This window comes from Danaus plexippus, chromosome 14 (genome assembly GCF_018135715.1).
Source record: "Danaus plexippus chromosome 14, MEX_DaPlex, whole genome shotgun sequence".
Taxonomy (NCBI): Eukaryota; Metazoa; Arthropoda; class Insecta; order Lepidoptera; family Nymphalidae; genus Danaus; species Danaus plexippus.
The window spans coordinates 8,261,780-8,281,672 of NC_083546.1; the positions used below are offsets into that span (position 1 = coordinate 8,261,780).

General features: G+C 35.2%; 2 protein-coding genes across 3 annotated transcripts in view; both read right to left on the minus strand.

The window, feature by feature from the left end:
* Nucleotides 1-246: 246 nt before the first annotated feature.
* The window catches only part of LOC116769388 (uncharacterized), a 113,354-nt gene continuing 93,707 nt past the window's right edge, over nt 247-19,893 (minus strand). For both annotated transcript variants that reach the window (XM_032660457.2, XM_032660456.2), the window contains 16 exons: nt 19,284-19,374; nt 16,310-16,944; nt 15,554-15,685; nt 14,403-14,581; nt 13,664-13,803; nt 13,411-13,547; nt 10,852-11,037; nt 8,636-8,776; nt 8,342-8,486; nt 7,979-8,173; nt 6,882-7,008; nt 4,077-4,287; nt 3,360-3,530; nt 2,339-2,543; nt 2,090-2,202; nt 247-2,004 (listed from right to left, as the gene is read on the minus strand). In XM_032660457.2, the coding sequence (XP_032516348.2) occupies nt 1,501-2,004; nt 2,090-2,202; nt 2,339-2,543; nt 3,360-3,530; nt 4,077-4,287; nt 6,882-7,008; nt 7,979-8,173; nt 8,342-8,486; nt 8,636-8,776; nt 10,852-11,037; nt 13,411-13,547; nt 13,664-13,803; nt 14,403-14,581; nt 15,554-15,685; nt 16,310-16,944; nt 19,284-19,332 (3,270 nt within the window). In that variant the 5' untranslated portion in view covers nt 19,333-19,374 and the 3' untranslated portion in view covers nt 247-1,500. The remainder of the gene's footprint in view (nt 2,005-2,089; nt 2,203-2,338; nt 2,544-3,359; nt 3,531-4,076; nt 4,288-6,881; nt 7,009-7,978; nt 8,174-8,341; nt 8,487-8,635; nt 8,777-10,851; nt 11,038-13,410; nt 13,548-13,663; nt 13,804-14,402; nt 14,582-15,553; nt 15,686-16,309; nt 16,945-19,283; nt 19,375-19,893) is intronic.
* On the minus strand, nt 11,137-13,174 carry LOC116769390 (cilia- and flagella-associated protein 157). Its single transcript, XM_032660460.2, has one exon. The coding sequence runs from the start codon at nt 13,084-13,086 to the stop codon at nt 11,239-11,241; it is 1,848 nt and encodes a 615-aa protein (XP_032516351.2). The 5' UTR covers nt 13,087-13,174; the 3' UTR covers nt 11,137-11,238.

The following is a 19,893-nucleotide window of genomic DNA, read 5'->3' on the forward strand; positions in this document are numbered from 1 at the left end:
TGTGACGTACTCGACAGTATCAGACTGTCTGACTGTCTGTGAAGTGCGAGGGGTCACTGTTTGTACCGAAACATGCCCCTTGACTCCTTCATAAATCTAGTTTTTTATGAAAAAATTAGATAAAGAATAAACGAATTTTTTATGGAAAAATAAAAACGATGTTTTCAAATACAAAATAAAAACACTTTATTGACATTGTATTCAGAAAATCTCCTAAAAAAACATAAATTATCATATTACTCTATACAATTGTATATGTCTGTCCACTGTAAAGAAATATTACCTAAAAAAAGTATCAAAATTAAGAAAAATATAACATTAACATACATTTTAAACGAAAAAAATACTTCATAATTTACTTAATTCTAGAATATGTATTGTACAAAGAAATAATGCAGGTTATAACATAAGGATTTTTTTGTTAATAAATATTTTAATATTTCTATTATAATAACATTTAAATACTTACTCTTAAATGACTAGAACTTAAACTGAGGTTTTACAAGTGAAATAAATATCTACGGACATATATTTTGTATACATACAAAGTTATTGCTTATAAAATTTATCGATTTTAGTTAATTAATCGCTCGATTGGAATCCTTTCAGAGAGAGGCGTGATTTGAACATGTTGGGGTTGCCATAAAGGTTCCATCAATAACATGGAAGTTAGATTTATTTGTAGAATATTAGTTTATTATAATAAAATCATTGTAGTAAAATGCTTTTAACTCATAAGTCACAAGCATTTTGAGCCCGCTGTTCCAATAGGAATTCCAATGTAACTTCTGGGTTCACGAAGAAATATTTTAAAAGCAGATTTGCATTATTTATTATATCCTATTCACTGAAATGGGATGAGACATCGGTAACAACTACAGCAACATCGGACTGTCTGTAACAGATCCGAGGAGGAAAGATCGAGTTAAGGTAACCGAATCCAAGGAAATACAACTCCCAAGTTAAGAAGTCGCGTCTAAATAAGTAGACGTTAAGCGTTCAACTTAGCACTTTATCTTTATAATATATAATAAATAATTAATACAGCAACTCATATTGCACTGCCCGAACACTTCAGTCTTCTAATTTTGAAATGAAATGATAATTTTGTTTCAGTGCAAACGGACACGTCTATGAAGATACGAGATGTACCTAATATTGATCGACTATTCTATTATACATTCTTCTAGAAAGATCATATACTCGTATTTCGTTTGTGTTTTAAATGTCTTTACAAATATAGAATGAATATGATTTTGATATGGATGAAGACAGTTTTAACATCTTTGGTCCTTAGATTGAAACACTAATTGTTACACGCATTTATAGTTGTGAGAAGGTCGTGATGAGAATCGCAGAAAATATTAAGATACTCCTAAGATAACGTTTTAACGTTTTCGTTTGGTGGTTGAGTGAGATGATTAGTGATATTGAATTTATATTATTGGTTTTGAAACTAATATCGAGGGTGAGGGTTGTGTTTATTACGTTTCTAATGCGTTATGCTCTTACTCCGTATTTGTCAGCCAATCTGTTGCTGTCTGGAGACTCGTCCGCGAACTGTATTTCGTTGGATGAATCAGAATTTTCATCCGCAAACTTGTTGTCATTGAAGTTCGTTGTTCGTTTCAGAGTGTCGTCTTTTTCTCTGGAGTCATTGACTCTTTTGAGCGTCGATGAATTATCGTATTCAGATTTTTTTTCTCTTCTGTGAACTTTCACCGGTGACATAGTGAGAGTGAGATCTCTCATTGGAATGAAAACATCATCTTTTTTCTTTTTATTAATTTTAGCGAGTTTTGGTGCATTTTGCAGATCGCTTATGCTGAAGTTTAAGGGGTGAATGATGTTGCCTCTTTCGTGTTTTCGGACCGATTTTGCTGATTCGTTTGATTTGTTCGATCTATTGTCTGAGTTACTCTTCAAAGTACTTAATGCAGGTCCTTCATCTGGTGATTCCGTATTGCTTCCCGGATCCGGGTGCAATTCCTTAGGTAGAATTTCCTGCAAAAGAAAACCATATGGTAAGTCTGAAAACAAATGGGAAAATATTATTTGTAAGATACTTTAAACTGTAACCAAAAAGTACCTCATATATAGGCATATTGTCGTCAATCTCCTTAATTATGTCTCCTTCATCTAAAGGTGGAATCCAAACTAGGAATGCTGGATCCATTCCTAAATAAGAGCCTGGAACGGAACCTAAAATAACGTGATTTTCAGTTCTCAAGCACAGTTGAATCATTGAAACAAATAAGAAAATCACTAGGAGTAGTTTCAAAATATATCTTTTCTTTGTTATCATCATTCATGAATAATAATTAATCAAAGGTCGTACCAGCATTGTTGACCTCATAGTCGTAGTAGTCTATTTCCATTTCAGCGTGTGAGGCGAGGCTGAGGTCAGAGCGGAGGAGACGGCGGTTACGACAGTCCTTGCTGGCTTTAGAACCAGGGTTGGAGGCAGTCGCGTGCTGGTTGCGGCTAGGGTTGTCACGCACTCGAGCTGATGATACGCCGCTCAGGGCAGGGGAGTACCAACCCTGATATGTCGTAACACATTAAGTCGTATGTTCTGATAAATTGATAAAAATCTAAGAACATTGTATAAAGCGACCTATAGCAAAAATAACAAAATCGAAGTATAAATAAAATTAGATCTTGTACAATTGTCTGGCAGATGTTTAGAGCGTTATAAAAACTTTTTATTTAACAAACATTTCATTTCACCGTCCGTCTGTTAGTTATTTGTCTCGGTTTCGAACAACGACAAGGGCAAATCGCCATTGACACTTTGTTGTTGTTTCAACTTTTGTTTAATTTTATGACTTTCAGTCAAATCCTTCAGTTGCAGACAAATCAAATTTTTTGAGTTTCGGAATGCGATATTAAATCTTCCGACGATGTATTCTGGGCTCTAACGCACATACGCACACTGTTTTGATAGAATGATATATGATTGAATTTGAATTTTGTGTAGCGAAAATAAAGTGCAAATTGACTCTTTGATGTTCCTAACATACCTACATTGTTTAAACTACAGTGAATGCTTGTAATTTAATATGAACTTTAAAAAAATAGCAATAAAGCTCAAATTGTCTCTACGTTTTAGTTAGAAAACGTTTGTATTGGAAAAAGAAAAGGGCTGTTTTTAGGGTTTTTCCAGCAATTATTCGAATTTTCCTCGCCGTAAAAACCAGCTTTGAACTTCAACGGACATTTAAAAAAAAAGAATTGGTCAAATTTGTCCAGGCGTTGTTGAGTTATGCGCTTACCATCACATTTTGAGATTCATTTTTATATATAGATGACAAGTAAGAGAAATTTATACTGTTGCAATGATTATGAACACTACCAACATTAGTAAGAGTGGCAGCAGAAGTGGAAGATGAAGCTCTGCTAACACTTCTATCCTTGTCCCACGCACTGTTTTTGTCTTTTTCGCTGCAGCTATCCCTCTCACTTATGCTGGTGATGCTCGTACTCTCCGCAGTCAGTTGACTCGTTGAAGGTTCTTGAGGTAATGACATCTAAGAACGTTGGATATTATATTTAACTTAGGATTCTACGATGTATATAAAATAAAATTGATATATTTAATAGAAATTGAATTTTAAATAATAAATACAGGCTGACAAATTCATCTACTCAAGCACAATTCCCGATACCTGCAACTTCCAAAATATCTCGTTCCATTTGATTTAAAGACGCTCGTCTTTTAAGTAATAAATAAATTTCATACATTTTTTTTATTTTATAATGTCAATTTGTATTTTTTAATTGAAGTATTATATCAACATTGATAAAAGCATAAAATATATGCTTATAGCAAATATGATGGGGCTGGAACGAAAACCTTTCCCGGTCAGAATGTCATTTCCACTGATGACCGAGGACTGGTAGGCTAACCAGTCAACAACAGCATTCCTAAGTAGGATAGAGGTCAGATAGACAGTCGGTCGAAAAACCGTAGCAGAAAACTCTATAGTAAGAAGGACGGTTTAGGAAGGTCAGGAATAACGACACCGAGAGGTGAGGAGCATAGTAAATGTGATAGATCCCATTAGAATACTAACGCTGGCAACTTGAACGTTGTTAGAGGACACGGTACGAGATCGTCTCAGAGACGTAGTGGCATGCTGTGTATCCGGGGGAGGGCCAGCCGGGGCGCTGCTAGATGACACGTTCTCTGGCGTGATGGTCGCCTGACTGGTCGCACTGATGGCGCTGCCAACACTCACATTGTCACCCTCGACCTCTGCATCTGATGTCTGGTCTTCTTCGTCCCTGATACAGATTATCTTTTACGTGTATTATTTGTCCACATTATAAAACTTTGTAAGAAAGGTGTGATTAATTATTTAATCATTTGAATTATTTTATACTACCCAAAATAACACTAACGATAACTGAAGTAACCCATATACTATATTAGTTAAGGTATTCCGGACACTTTGTTTATTAGGAGATGAAACCTCTTAGCATACAATGGATTCACCGTGCGGTTGCCGGGTCCAAAACGTTGCATGGAGAGGAGCTTCGACAGTGCCGGGAATTTGCGACCCAAGTGAAAGTTTAAGGGATCCTTATGTAACGCGCTCACCTCTACCGTCCAAACTCCTCTCTCTACCTAACCAAATTTGAAAAGAACCTACTAGAGCTGCCTTCGAAGTACGTTCCAAGACTGAATTGATCTTATTTCTGGACAGGCCCATGTCTTTTAGTAGGTCGTAGAGAGATTTTGCCGTTATATCTCTCGTTCCCACTTCTACCGCGTACAAATCCAGGACGAACCTATTTCGAGTGAGTTTGTTTGTGAGCTCGTAATATTTATTGACTTTGATTGCATGGTCTTTGGGGATGTTGGTTTCCCAAGGAACCGTAAGCTCTATTATCACAACGCGCTTTAAAATTCACGAATAAATAAATATGTCTGGTCTGGAGGCCGACGCACAAATATCCTCTGGGATTTTGTATTGTTTCTCATACGTATCCATCATTATAGTCCAATCTGAAGCCGTTTTAAGGATAGAGTAAGGTTGACGTTGGATTTTGTTGCCCTAGTGGTTTCTTTCACAAAACCTATTGATCGCTTGTTTGTGGTAATTTCCCTTTGCGCTCTGGCTACCGACAGACTAACTTATTATTAATATAATATAAAAAGTATTGACCGCTATCTAGGAGTACTTTACATCCCACCAGCAAATGCTTAACAGTTCCAACTGCCTTCCCACAGATATAGTAAGTTTTTTCGGTACCTTTACCCCATCTTACTAAGTTACTCTGATTTGGGAGAGTCATTTGGAACGCATTGAGATAAAATTTTAGCAATGCTGGCGACCAATCATGAATTAAGGTGCGCCATTTAAGTGCTAATGGGATGCAAAAATCTCTTATGCCTAACCACTCGTTCTGCATCTCTAAACTCATTGCATGAATCTTATATTTATCATTCTCGGCTTGCCGAATAAAAGACTTCAGTATATCAGTATATAATAAAAACTTCAGTATATAATATAGAATTATCTTGGGCCTTCTTACTTGATCCTAACTTGACTCTGTTATTAACCGTCATATAATTTGCCGTAAATGTATTTAATATAAAAAAAGAGTTTAAAATAATATATTTTGATGAAATAAGACCACTTGTCACTGTGACCGAGAGATTTAAACATACCTTTTATCTCTTAATAATATCTCCCTTATCTATTTATCTATCTATCATTTAAAATATAATTACAATAAATACCAATTTATATCCAGGCCCTTTTGGCTAATGTAAACAATAAGGTCACGGTACAATACAAGACATACTAATAATAGGCAAAACTTTGTTCTGAAAATACTTGTACCGATTTAACAAAACATTTTCTGAGACCCATATTTTTATGCTTAAATATCGTATTGGATTAAAAATAAAAGTAATCTGAAAACAATTTATAATAGATGTATTCAGAAAAGGTTCAACAAGAGCTATTGATGTCGAGAGGTTATAGTGCGTGCCGATCAAATAAATATATATGTTCTATTTAACTCTAACGAGGAGTGCGTGTTCCAACAATAGTACTAAAGATTTCTAATTACTTCTCTTGCCCCGAGTATGCGAGCGTATTGTGTATTTAATTTATGCAAGTTGACGCTTTCCGTTCATTCTAATTGTCCTCGAGTCGTTATCTAGTTTCTCTCCTCTTTTGTTACAATAAATTAGTATATTAATGCGCTAATTACAGTTTTATATCACTCGCTTCTTTGTACAATACTGATTACACAGAAGAGTGATGAAAAATAAAAATGGCTTTCATTATTTGTCTAACTTATACTTAATTATGTAATATTCAGATGAAATTAAATATTAAATATATAAACTAAGAAATAAGTAATAACTTGTGAAAAAGATGGCTTACGATATTCTCGATGCTGATACTAATATATTAATAAATTATGACAACTTGCAAGTTATGCCTGTTGCGGGTTCTTCGTATTTAGTCAGACAAGTCGTGCTTCTTTAAAAGTGTGACATACGTTTTACTAAGAAAGTAATTGAACCAGTTGTTTGATTTAGTAAATTATATAAAATAAAAAACGTAGTATTTAGATGGAGGAAATAAAATACCAAAAAAATTGAAGCATAAACATAAATTATCGAATTGGAAATAATCAGTGGATCCAAATAAAATTTTATATTTGATTTAATTTTAAACATTTTGTCACACTTAATATTTTACTTCCGAATAAAAACTTGACAAATATTTAATCACGTTTAATGAAAAGAAAATTAGTAATGATATCAATTGAATACCAGCGTGTTTTGCCGCGGGTGCGGTGCCCGAATAAACACAGGACATTACTAGTAACCAATGAACATATAAAATTAGTTGTACCTGAGTGCTTCTCCGCGACCCTTCTCCCTTGAGGTAGGCAACAGACGTCGTAGAGATGCCCCGCCAGCCTCCGACATTAGAGTGCTACGTGACGCACTCGCACACAGCTCCAGGGACAGAGAACATGCTAACAAACAAATTATACATGAATGCCAAAGAAAAATAGATCATGAAATAAAACATATGGAAAGTAAAAATGGTATTTTCGTATCTTCTGTTCAAATAATTGTTTTACTTCTTTACTTTGTGAATGCTTATTAAGCTCTATATCTTTGAGGGAGAAAATAGGAAGAGATCGCACATATGTAGCTGAAATATTTTCATGTCAGGTACTTTAAATTCTTTTGCCTCCAAATATTTTAAAGAGAATAAAACTTATATCCGATTTCTTATTAATAAAAACCCGCAAAAGGCCTACATGGTCTTGTAAACGGCTTTGTGAAACCTACGTGAATAAAATAAACCCATACTCGTGGTATAAACGTTTCAAATAAACACTGAGAAAATATCAAAAATAGCTCAAGTTGACAATAGTTTATAGTTTTCGGAGCAACCTTATTACTGAGACAATACTCAATAGACAATACATTCAACAGTCACTAATTTGAATAGCAGAATTTATTACATTGTTGCAATTAGTCCTCCAATTAAATGAAGTCAGTGTTCAGTTTAGTCTGCAGCAAAACAATATCATTGAAATGAAACACTGCATCGCCCGACACCTGGCATTTGGCAACTGGCGCGTGATCTTCTTATTATAGTTGTGTAGGACACAAACAGCATAGAACTGCACGAGATATTATGTTGACACTCCACTCCCTCCCCTCCATATGAAAGAGTGCTGTTAAAATATGTATTTAAATAGAGTCCCAACATCAGTTCTCTACTTCAGTACTTTAACTCGGGAAATATGTCAGTACGTTATTAATATTATAACACCGGTAGACTTAACGTTAAGGGTTACTTAAAAGATATACAGAAATACGACAAACGACTAAGTTAAATTGTTAATTATTAAATTTGATACATTAAACATCTACACAGTACATACGAGAATGTACAAAACAGTTTATCTATTCATCGATCATATATCTCACCGTCACTATCGGTGAGTGATTCCTTATCAGCGGCTCGCTGGTAAGCGCGTGTGCGATGCGCGGAGTGGGCGGCCAGCAGTAAGGCAGCGAGAGCCGCCGCTGCAGCCAGTGCCGCGGCCGCCGCTCGTGCAGCACCGCCCCCAGCCCACCAGGACCTCAGGGGAGACCGAGCAGCCGACGCGTTACGGATCGGCTCTGATACCGATAATGACGGCACCAATTTAATTTAAGAACATAACGAAAGATAGCCATGATGAAACATCACTACATTCATTTTCAAATTTCAAACAGACACATTTATTAAGTTCCAAAATAAATGAAATAAATAAATAAGTGCCGGGTACTCTGTCCCAAATATCTCACCTATCTGTGTAGCGTGTGCGAGGAACCCTCCGGCACACAGGTCCCCCCCATCTCCCGGGTCCCCTGAACGCAGCTCCACTAGCACGTGTCTACCACCTACGACCTCCACCACACCGCTGGTGGTGGTAGTCTCGTACTCTTCAACCTGTACACCCAAATATTAAAGCTGCAAAATACTCAACCTAGAATAACCAGTTATTAAGTAACTATCGACAACATTAATAATATATTATAAAACTATATATAGTGTAGTAATCTTATTATTTTAAATCTGAATTTAAAAACCAGCACTACCACAGCTGAGGTGTCCGGGCCGTCCCACGAGGCCAAGAGAGGCGAGCCCAGGGAGTCTCCATCCCTCGCTCTCAGAGCCTGGCCGCTGCACGGGAGTTTTACAGACTCGAAACTGACTCTCACGGCCAAACCTTCTTCTGCCTGGTAATAAGAAGTACTAACATTTTTACCACACTTTACTTTGACTTCATTTTTCAAGTGGAGAAATAAGCTGCATCCAGCAATTTATGTCATGTGTTAAATATAAATAGAATTATAACGCAACATTGTCTGGTCATGGAACTTATATAAAATTAAAACACCTTTTTATCTATGAGGATTAATTCGGCTACTCATAGCAGCCGAAATCGTTACATCAAGTTTGTCGTTTTAATAAAGATAGGAAGATAGAAATGAATGCTGAGTATCGACTAAGAGGGAAAGGGGTACTTCATCATTTTCGACTCATCGCCTGTAACACATCTGTCACAGCGCGATTCTTCTGTCGTGACACTGTCCTCACATGGTTTGCAGCCCACTGACAGTATCTGGCCTCTACCACCGTGATTAAATAAATATTTCATAATTACCTTTTAACTTAAAATTGACTAACAAATCTTAAAGTACTACTTAACTGTCGTATGAGATTTACGTTAACTACAATTTGTACAAACAGCATTTCAATATGATTATTTTCATAATATAACATCGTTATTACGTAATATCAAATAGGAATTCAATATTCAAATATATTAGATATCATTTAGAATCCTATTTCCATTATTGTTGGTACGAACGAGCACATTCCTTCCCGACCCTTATTAGACCCGACTCGAATTAAAACCCCTGACTCGTGGTTTGGTATAAAAAAATCTCATGTGCGGATTTACACATTTTAAATAATTTTCATGTTCATATAACAGACTGCTTGAATAATTAAAGTATATTATAGTACTAGTTACTTAATTAAACCGAGGATCCAATACAAACAAACGGGTAAGTACTCGTATATATTTCTTTTGTCCAACATCAATCTTTATCACATTGAAAATGTCAAATACCGTACAGAGACACATCCTAAGAAAATATTGGAGTCCCTAATAAATAATGAATTGGATCTCGGGGGAGTATTTAAATAGAAAAACTTAATGGAAAAGTAATAGGCAGTGTAGGGTTTTTTTAAAACCTAATCATAGAAATTGTAGAAGTGACATATTTCGAATGATTCTCCTTAAATGCAAAATTATAACATATCAATTATAATATGAAACAACGACTTATTACAGAAATGATGTTCAAATATTAAGGAAAATAAAGATGAATTCACCATCTAGTCCAATAAAAGTAAGCCATAGCAAGCGACTGGGACGGCCCCGTAAGTCGCATGTTACATTATGTATTTAAACCAACTTAGATTAAACAATGTAATTATATTCTATATTTACGTTATTTGAAGCCTTCCTACGACGAGCCAATCGTCGATAATCATGTGATGAAATATAAAAGGTTTGATAGCCTGGGTTGATAACTGAGCTCGATTCAATTTAACTTTGTTTTGATAAACCTCGATAGTAACTGGGAAAATCTAATTATTTAGACAGCATTTAACACAGTTGCCTGACGGTAGGCTTCTGTCAAACTACGAAACATGTCAATTAATGTCAATTAAATTTGGGATCAGTACATAGTTTAACATATGTATGTATGTTAAATACAATTTAAAATAATAACTCAGTTATTTCGTAGTACTTACCTATTATCATATTGAAATAACCATGCTAATTATCATAATACTGAAGTAAAATTAGCATCATTTTACGTTACACAACTAGAATATTAATCAAACTTCAAAATGGTTTCGTTAATACAGTCTAATCAAGTTTAGCGCTGTTCTTAGACAGCAATTATTTTTGAGATATATTAAATGTTCCTTATATAAATATATAATATAAAGATAGCTTCAATATGCAGAACACTCCCACTAGTCTTAGAGACAATGGTTGCCGATTTGTTCCAGTTCCATCCAATCATCTTCAATAACGACGTAACTTTTAAATGAAATTAATATTCTCAGATTTAACGATTTTACGAGTACATTTATATGTACTCGTGCCAGCGGGAGTGTTGACACAATAAGTAAAAAAAAAATCTGGAGTTACACCGACAAAGAAATAATCTTCGTGCAGGTAACTGTTTGTTTCTTAAAGAAATAAATACGTCATTGATTGTAATGCTACCTGCAGCAACCAAAAGGACCTAGCGGGGCAGGCTCGGGCTGATCCAGCCAGGAGACGCGCGGCGGGCGCCAGGTGAAGCACGCAACCACAGCGACATCGCTCGCCCACCTCCGCCACCACAACCGACGAGTCTCCAGCCCAGGGACGCGCCAAACACTCGCAGGCCGCCAGCTCTACCGCCTGACCCTGATTCGATAACTATTGGTTAGAATTATTATTTTTACATTGAGAGAATCATGATTGTAGTGTATTTTATATTAAAGCAAAATAAAAGATTAATTTATTAAGAAATATTTATTATATAACACTGTAAAATAACATGGTTCAGAAATACATTCTAAGTGTTCGTATATATGTTACCAAAATGTTTCAAACTCAATAAATGTATCATTTTTCTTCGGCAGTCTCTTCTCCGTCAACAACACTCTTTTCTGATTTTATTTCTGCTGTCTCTTCACCCGCCTCGTGTTTTCCTTCCTCTTCTCCAATTGCTTCTTCTTCTTTCTTTGTCTTTTCTTCTCCGTCTGCTTCTTCTGCCTCTTCAACTGGTTCTTCAATTATGACTGATTTAGATCCATGTTTCAAATCACTTGCCAGCTGAGATTGCGATATCATTTGTGAATATTGTAGATCTTTAAGTATTGATTTTTGAATCTCAAGTTTACTAGCTTCTAATTTTTGTTCTATATTCATTTCACTTTCAGGTGTTTCCTCTAATTCTTCTTCACTGCCGCTTATAGTAGATTTAGTCGAGGTTACAAAGGATTGCAAACTTTCTTTTTCTGGAGGTGGGGGTTCTGTTGAAGGTGGAATGAGTTTTATACTAGGAATAGTCTTAACACTTCCAAGTGATGACGAGACAAGTGAAATTTCTGATGTCCCTTGATCTGATTTGGAAGATTCTTTAGAGGTTAAAGACACAGTAGCAGAAATTATAGACTTTCTTTGGAGCGGTTTTGGTATAAAACCGAGGTCTCCTTCCTCGTATATTTTACTGAATGAGGCTAAAGTTTCTAGAGATTCTGTTCGTTGCATTTCTCGATACTGGGCTAGAATAGAAAGCAAACGCGAAAGTAAGACATGTCTATCCATAACTTCTTTAGTAGGATCACTAGTAGCCCAATCATCCAGTTTTAGTGCTGCCTGCACGGCAATTGCAGCTTCCTTAAGTATACGTTTTAGTCTGGCACATTCTTTAAAAACTTTTGACGCTTCTACAGAAGCCTTATTTTGATCATTCATACGAACATGCAAGTTTTGTTCCAATATGCGTACTTGTAGCGACAAATTTTCATTTTCTTTTACAAGTTTTTGAACTTTAACTTGAAGAGTTTCAAAATCCAAGATACGTTTGTCATAAATTCCTTTTTCTTTTTTAATATCCTGGAATGCTGTTGTCAATTGGTCAATGACTTTGAGTTGAATAACATTTTTATTGATAGCTTTATCTCTTTCTTCCTCTGCTAACTCTAAAGCGACCCGTGCAGCTCTTTCACTCTCTTTATATTTCTCATTTTGGTCAGCTAATTTAGCTTGTGTTGATAAAATACTATCCAACTCATTATTGATAGCAATGTTCTCTCGAATCACTCTATGAGTGGATGCAGCTATACGTAACTCTGTCGCATCCTGGAAGTCTTGAGCAAGTTGTAATAAGCGCGCCTCCATTTCTTTTTTCAATTTGTCCTTTCCTATGACAAATTTCTTTTCAGCATCATAAATAATTCTTTTATATTTCATTTCTTGGTCTTTAAATGCTTGTTCTTGGTTATCAAACTTTCTCATAAGATCATCCCTTATAGCTCTGAATTCTTCTAAGGTATTTAATTTACCCGCAAGCAGTTTGTTTTCAGAAGTCAATTGGTCTTTCATTATTGTAAAGTTCTTTTCCAAATCTGCAACTGTTTCTTTAAACTGTGCAGTTTCTATTTCTCTAGTCTCTTCTAATCCCTTGACTTTTTCTTTTAACTCACTATTTTCCTCATTCTTTAGATTAAGAGTTTTTTTCAAATATGCTATAATATCTGCCCTGTCTTCGTCAAGTTTATCGTATGCTTTTTGTAGTTCTTCATTTTTTTGTTCATAGTCATCAACAGCGCTTCTAAGTCTTGCTATTTTTCGATTACACTCTGTTACCTGAAGCTCTAAGAAAGTTTTCTCAACTTCTGTAAAAGTACCTCCTCCTCCTTTATGTTTCCCATCCTCTTCTTTCCCTTTATCTTTTTTAGGCGCCATATTTGCGGTAAAAATAAAAAAATAGAATATTCTAAAATTCGTGACAGTGTGCGCAATTTAATGGTATTGACTAACGGTTGCTAAGATACTGTAGTCTTGGAGATCGTCATCGAAAGATAAACAACAACAAATAAGTAGGAAAAATAAGAAACCTCTTTTAAATATTAAGTCGTTTGTTTTATAAAATAAGACAATGAAACTACTTATATTTCTTTAGAAAATTTTCATGTGGTCTATATTTAAAGGTATTTATAATAATTAAAAACACAACCAAATTTATAAATTCAATGAAGGATAGTTTTAAATGAATTGTCATTTATATACCTCACAGAACTTGGCTCCGTACGCGGGAGGCGGTGAATCACAGAAGCGGTGTCTGCTCCTCGTGCGGGTCGAGCACTGAGCTGGTGCCGGGCAGGCCGACCATGGAGACCACTCACCCCATCCTCCAGCGCCGCCATCTGATTACGAACAATTATTAATAACAGTTCATATAGATTATAAAGAAAAGGTGTCTTGTCATCGTGACTTTATGTTTATTATAAACGTTTATTCATCATACCTATAAGAGAAGTACCTGATAGTGGTAGTGTGGGTAAACAATCCATCCTAACATCAGCGACCGCGCCGGTAACCGCCTGGGAGACGTACACGAAACAGTACTCTGGATAACGTTCACTGAACAGTCTACAATCGAAGGAAGCTGTGTGTTGACCTCTGGAACATCCGTTATAATTAGTTTCTCATCGTTTATAACATACCATTATTTGCAAGATTTAAGTCTATTGCTGTTTAAACTGTGTGTAGCAAATTCAAGTTTTCTTTCGTTGTTTTACTAATTTACATTGTTTCGGCAGAACATGCTGCAACTAAGAATGGACGTAGCGTACTCCTTTTATCAATTTATTCTTGTTTTTCTTTTTAACTAAACAAATATAATGTTCATAGCACGGTCCAGCGAATCGAGTTCTTTGCTATATTTTATTTACTCTACTCTTTTATTGGTTGTATTCCTGTTTATGTATAAGGTAGAATGTTATGACATGAAAAGATGTTGCATGTGAACGCGTGTGAGGATGAAGGCGACATTCTCTAGTCTCTTATATTCGGTCGACTTTAAGCGTAGCAGACGTTTTATAATTATCTGCTTGCACCTTATTATAAAACGACTGTAAGCATTAGTAATATATATATAAAATAAGATTAAAATAAAACTAACTTAAGTCGTAACTAGCAAATTGCTTTAAGTAATTTACCATTTTAATCGGTTTTATCTATCAAGGAACCTCACTATTGCCCATTTCCATAGCCCCTACCTCCTGACTCTCCTCTCGGCGACGTATCTTAATCTTTCCGCTTCTCGTCCGAACACTCGCACTCGGTCCGCCCCCTCCAGCACACACTCGGGATATTGGAACAACACCCTGACTCCATCACCGCACGGGAACACTGACCCTCCGTGAACGTTCAACACGAACTGCTCTGACCAATCCGCCTATATAAAATATATTGAGATATATTTATTATATTACTTCAGACCAATGTTGTCTCTTTAAATGTCATAATAAGTCAATTTAGAATCGGACAAGTGGGCAAATTCTCGTTTCTCATGAAAATTTTCTGATTTTATTATTTTTGTTAGAGGATAATGCTGAGTAACGCGGTATAAAAACCAAATGAGAGATAATTTTGTTTTAATTTATATTAAATGGGAATAAATATACTTTTTTTCTTTTACCACTTTAATTTAAGATTTTGACGTGGCGATATAAAATAGCTTTTAACAGCAAACAACTGAACAGTTCTTAAATAAATACTTTAAACAATTTATGGGAATAGTTATTATTGCTGTTTGTTTTGTATTTCCATCAAATAAACTCAACTCACACAAAGAAAACAACTGTTTCTGTAAAATAAGGTAATTATTAGAACGAACGAGGTTTGACATAACTGGATATTTTTAGACAATAGTTAAAAAAACTTCATAAGTATTATTTAATATAAAAAATAAGAATCATTAATTAAATGTACAATAACATTTAATTAAAATAAAGAGGGAAGATTTGGTCTTCGACATGGTCAGTAGAGCAGTCGTTCAGTGAAAAGAGCGATAAATATCATCACCCAATATTTTATCACCTCAATAATGATTCAAAGGCTATCGAGAATTACAATAAAACCTTCGGCAAATAAAGGATCGAAGATTTTACGTGCATTCAAACAAAGGGTTTATTTCCCATAAATATGTCGAGCCATGAATCTCAATAAACAGACGGTCGAGTTTTTGCAATAGCCTGACATTCACACTAGATAAATCTCTTGCATATTCATATATGTGGAGCGTCGGGGTACAAGTCTACTATATTAGATTACTTACACAATGGTATACCTAAAATGTAATAACTAAAATAATCATACGATCAAAAAATATATAATAATTCCTATGTAAGTAATATTGAATGTTTACCTTAACAAAAGCCACCGCCAAGTCTTGCGGACCCGCAGAGGCAGCTGGTCTCAGAGTGAGGGCGTAGTCCCCCGCTTGACCGAATAGTTCGCACCTGAGTGTCATTGTACGTCGACCGGGGAAGCCATGCATCTAAACAATCAATATACATACTAGTAGAATAGATGCTAATATGAACATTGTCTGTAAGAACATCCTTTATGAATCATTTAAATCGAGGATCTTTACCCTTGTTAATTATATTTTACACACCTTTAACCGAGACCAAGTCATAAGTTTTTTAGAAACTAATTTAAAACTACTATTTAAGTCTTAAAGTCAAAACGAATTGAAATCTCGCCGGTTCTTTTGGAAAAATCTTAGTCATTATTCATGAACCTCAATTAAAAATAGAACAGTGTAACAACGTCACTAGTACTGACTACTATTTATATTATGAGACATCTATTGCACTTCTTAGTTGAAAATTATTGAAATCTAATTAAGGTAGCTTCCCACTATTATCGTTTTATCACTTGGACGTTGTTTGTTTTATAAATTACTCATTGATATAAAATGTTTCCGTCCGGGGCGAGCTGGATTCGTTACATCAATAAATATAACAAATTATCAATTCACAGAATTACGTTTTTATTTGATTGGGTTCGTTTCAAAATGTATCTTCCTAATTCTTCGTTGGTTGGAAATTGAGTTTTGATATTTATATTGCAGAGTAAACTTCTAAAAATATAAAATGGATAAATTAAGAAACGATACCTGTTCTGAATACAGGACGTGAGCATGGGAGCTACTATTCTTCCCATCACAAAGCACTGCGCCTCCACTCGAGTGTCCACAATACAATAGTTCCAACCAAAAGTCCGCGCCATCTTCCAAGGGTGTACAAACTACCTTCGGAAACTCTAGGATCGCCGTCACCTGTCTCTCCGGGTATGTTTGAATCCGTTCTGGGGTCACGTCCAGGTTAGCGCTAGGCCACAGGACGTCAAATTTCCAGGACTTCACCACACTATCTCCAGTTTCCATAATTCCACCTTGACCTAAGTCCCTCCTAACTCTGACAGTGGTGTTGTCATAGTCAAGGACGGTTTCCTTATCTGCTACGATTTCTAGATAGTAGCTGCCGCCTCTAGGGAAGTAGCCGCACGGTAGTGTCATGCGGCTCTCGGAGTCTAAAGCTAGTGGCATGGTGGCGAGGAGGGTTCGATCTTCGTCGTCTTCTCGCGCGAGGCGTACCCTCAAGCCGCCGGTGTCTCTGACGCCGTGTACTGACACACGGACATCTCCCCCCAGAGCGACCACACTCCTGGGGATCTCCACCCATACCTGGCTCAGGTCTGTTACCTCCGCCCGCTCCTCGTTTGCGTATGGATTCACAAAACTTGCACCACCTGTTGAAATTTTAACGTCTGATGTAGTTCCTTAAACTGAAACCTTAAACGTTTCTATACAACATCTATATTGTTCTACCGAAATATTTGACTATTAAAATTAGTAATTGTAATAAAATCGAACTTACTTATAAGTAATTACATTAATCAGGTTTTATCTAAAATAATTAACATGTATAAATAACTACTACAGGAATGATAATATAACATAACCTCTTCTAATATAAACATGGATTTAAGTTAATGTTAGTTGGACGTAGCAAACAATACATTATACCGTCACAATATAAAGGGAGCTAATTGTTGCGTCTAGCGCGGTTTAACCCCCATTTTATTAAGACCTCAAGCTTCTGCAGTCTTTGAGAAAATATTAACGAAAATTAAAAGGAATTCTGAAATGTGACGGTTCTAGGAATATTAGACGACTTTTGGACAGAAATTGAAATGTTTGCATTCATACTGAAATGTATGCGCAGTATATTTATTCTACATATTACTTAAAGCATGGCTTTAATGTTTAAAGCTAAGGAAAACGTATTTTTAGGTTTTTAGAGAAATGGAATATTTTCTTCATTTTATACTTATATATAAAACAAATCTATTCCCGACAAGTAAACCTGAACAAATATAGCCAAACCAACGTGGAGTCACGTGTAGGAGGGGAGGGAGCTGTTTAAATACTTTGTTGCGTTGTTAATGATATTACAAGATTAGGTGACTGGCAACTATACCAGATAACTTATGATACGTTCAGAAAGCCAACAATGAATATTCTAATGTTATATACATTAGAACTAATTATAAAATAAGAATTTATGAACAATATATAAATACTTTAAAATTAAAATTACTAAATTCTGTATATGATTTGTTTTAACATATTTTTTTTATTCAAACATTTGTGTAAATAGTTAATGTATTTCGTTTAGCTCCGACTAGACTTATTATTATTATACATCAATAATACAATAAATCCTGACTTCAATATTTTGTACAGTTTAAATCGTTGCATTGAAATTAATGACCCTTAGCGATGTTTAAGTAATTAAGCTCCGAAATACATATAATTATTACTAAAGTTAAAATATCTCATTTTAACTGAGTCAGATATATCAATGTTCAGTTAACAATTTATAAAATTAAATTTCATATAATTTTAACCCGCAGTGTGTTATCGCTGGCTGACTTGAATCCATGAATCCACATTCCTACTCAAGGTTTCATCAACATCAATTTTTTTTTATGTAATTAGCATATGACTGAACAAACAAAGAAAAAACAATAACATCATAATAGTTCTGAATAGTAAATTTGTGTCTGTGATATAAAGTAGCATTTGATAGAGCCCTGTGAAATGTTGACCGGTTTTATGAGAGCGTCTAGGATAGAGAGTAAGTGCCGGGGAGAATCTAGGTCTGTAGGAAATAGGCTGGGCCATCGATGAGCAAGAAAGAGCATTAACCCTGATTTATGTGACCACGCCTCGTTTAGTTCGAGCTTTCGGATATTCTCTTGTTCTTTTGCGGATTTGTCAGACATTTAATTTTTTGAACCCAATTTTATCGTCTCTATTAGTTCTTTGTTTTCAAATATAAAAACACATATAGACCTTCTTTCTGTTTGCTATCTACATAATATTTTAATGCATTTACCCATATTTATATATGTATGTACATACTCATATGTATATCTAGGCCTAATAGTCCGTGAAGGACTCTATTAAATCCGGGTCTCCTAAAATCATTAAAGCCCTCGGTCTGTTTTACACTCCATTAACGATAACTGATTCCCGAGTCTTTCGGCTCGTTCCTGGAACTTGCTTATTGAATTCCCAACTTTATTATTAATATTTATGGCTTTCAAAACTTTCGTTATATTTAATCTAATTCCTCTGCGATCGGAATATTAATGGCGAATGTACTTTATAACGACTACCGTTATTTAATTTGAACTTGACAAGTTATTTCAATGAACGTTTATGTACATACACAACTTACATCCTGTTAATTTCCAACCAATATATTAATTTTTGTTGTTTCATTTACTCCCAAGTAAAATTTTTACATATGTTTTGATATTGTTTGTATACTTCAATGTTTATGTTAAAATAATTGACCTCAAGATGCAAATTCAACAAAAAATATAAAAACATGGTCATCTGATATACATAAGCCAAAGGTGCAACCATGTTGGCTTTATTCCTAAGCTGCGGTCGAGCAAATGCGACAAGCGATTGATGGAAGAAAATATTGGAGGAAACGTAATAACAGTTTGTATTTCAAACTCTTTATTATAATATAATATTACTTGTTTGCTATACATTTCTGTTTTTAACTGACCTGCTATAAAAAGCAGCCGCAGGAGAGCGGCGATGTGCTCGCGGCGCATGCTGCGTCACCGCGCCATCAAGTGCCTCGCAGTACGACCAGTCTGAAACAACACGTCCACATGTCATATATATAATCATTAATATATTTATTTCACTCAATCTAAGAATCTATTTCAGGAAACGGGCAACTGATTCTTAAACCTGCTGTTTTAATTCTTGTTCCTTACTTTGATAAACTCTCAAAGTAAGGAACAAGAATTAACAAAATACCAACTGTCAAACGAACACACATTTTTCTAAGGTTTTTAAAAAAATCTATTCAGAAGAACCCCTAACATATTTACTTTGCTTGTATGTTTGTCCATCTGCCAAGACTTTTGTCTTATGACGCGTAAAGATATTACAATATCAATTAAATCATTTAATTAAGCCTCATAGAAAATACAACTTCAAAAATGAGATCATATATGGCTCCGTTTATTGTTATTATTTTCGCTTGGGAACCAAAACCCATTAGTAACTTCCTGTGACCTTGAATTATGTAACACGGCAGGAAGTGACGTAATGACGCATAAGTAAAGGGTTCGGTTGAATTTTCTCAGTAGGTATTAAAATATCTC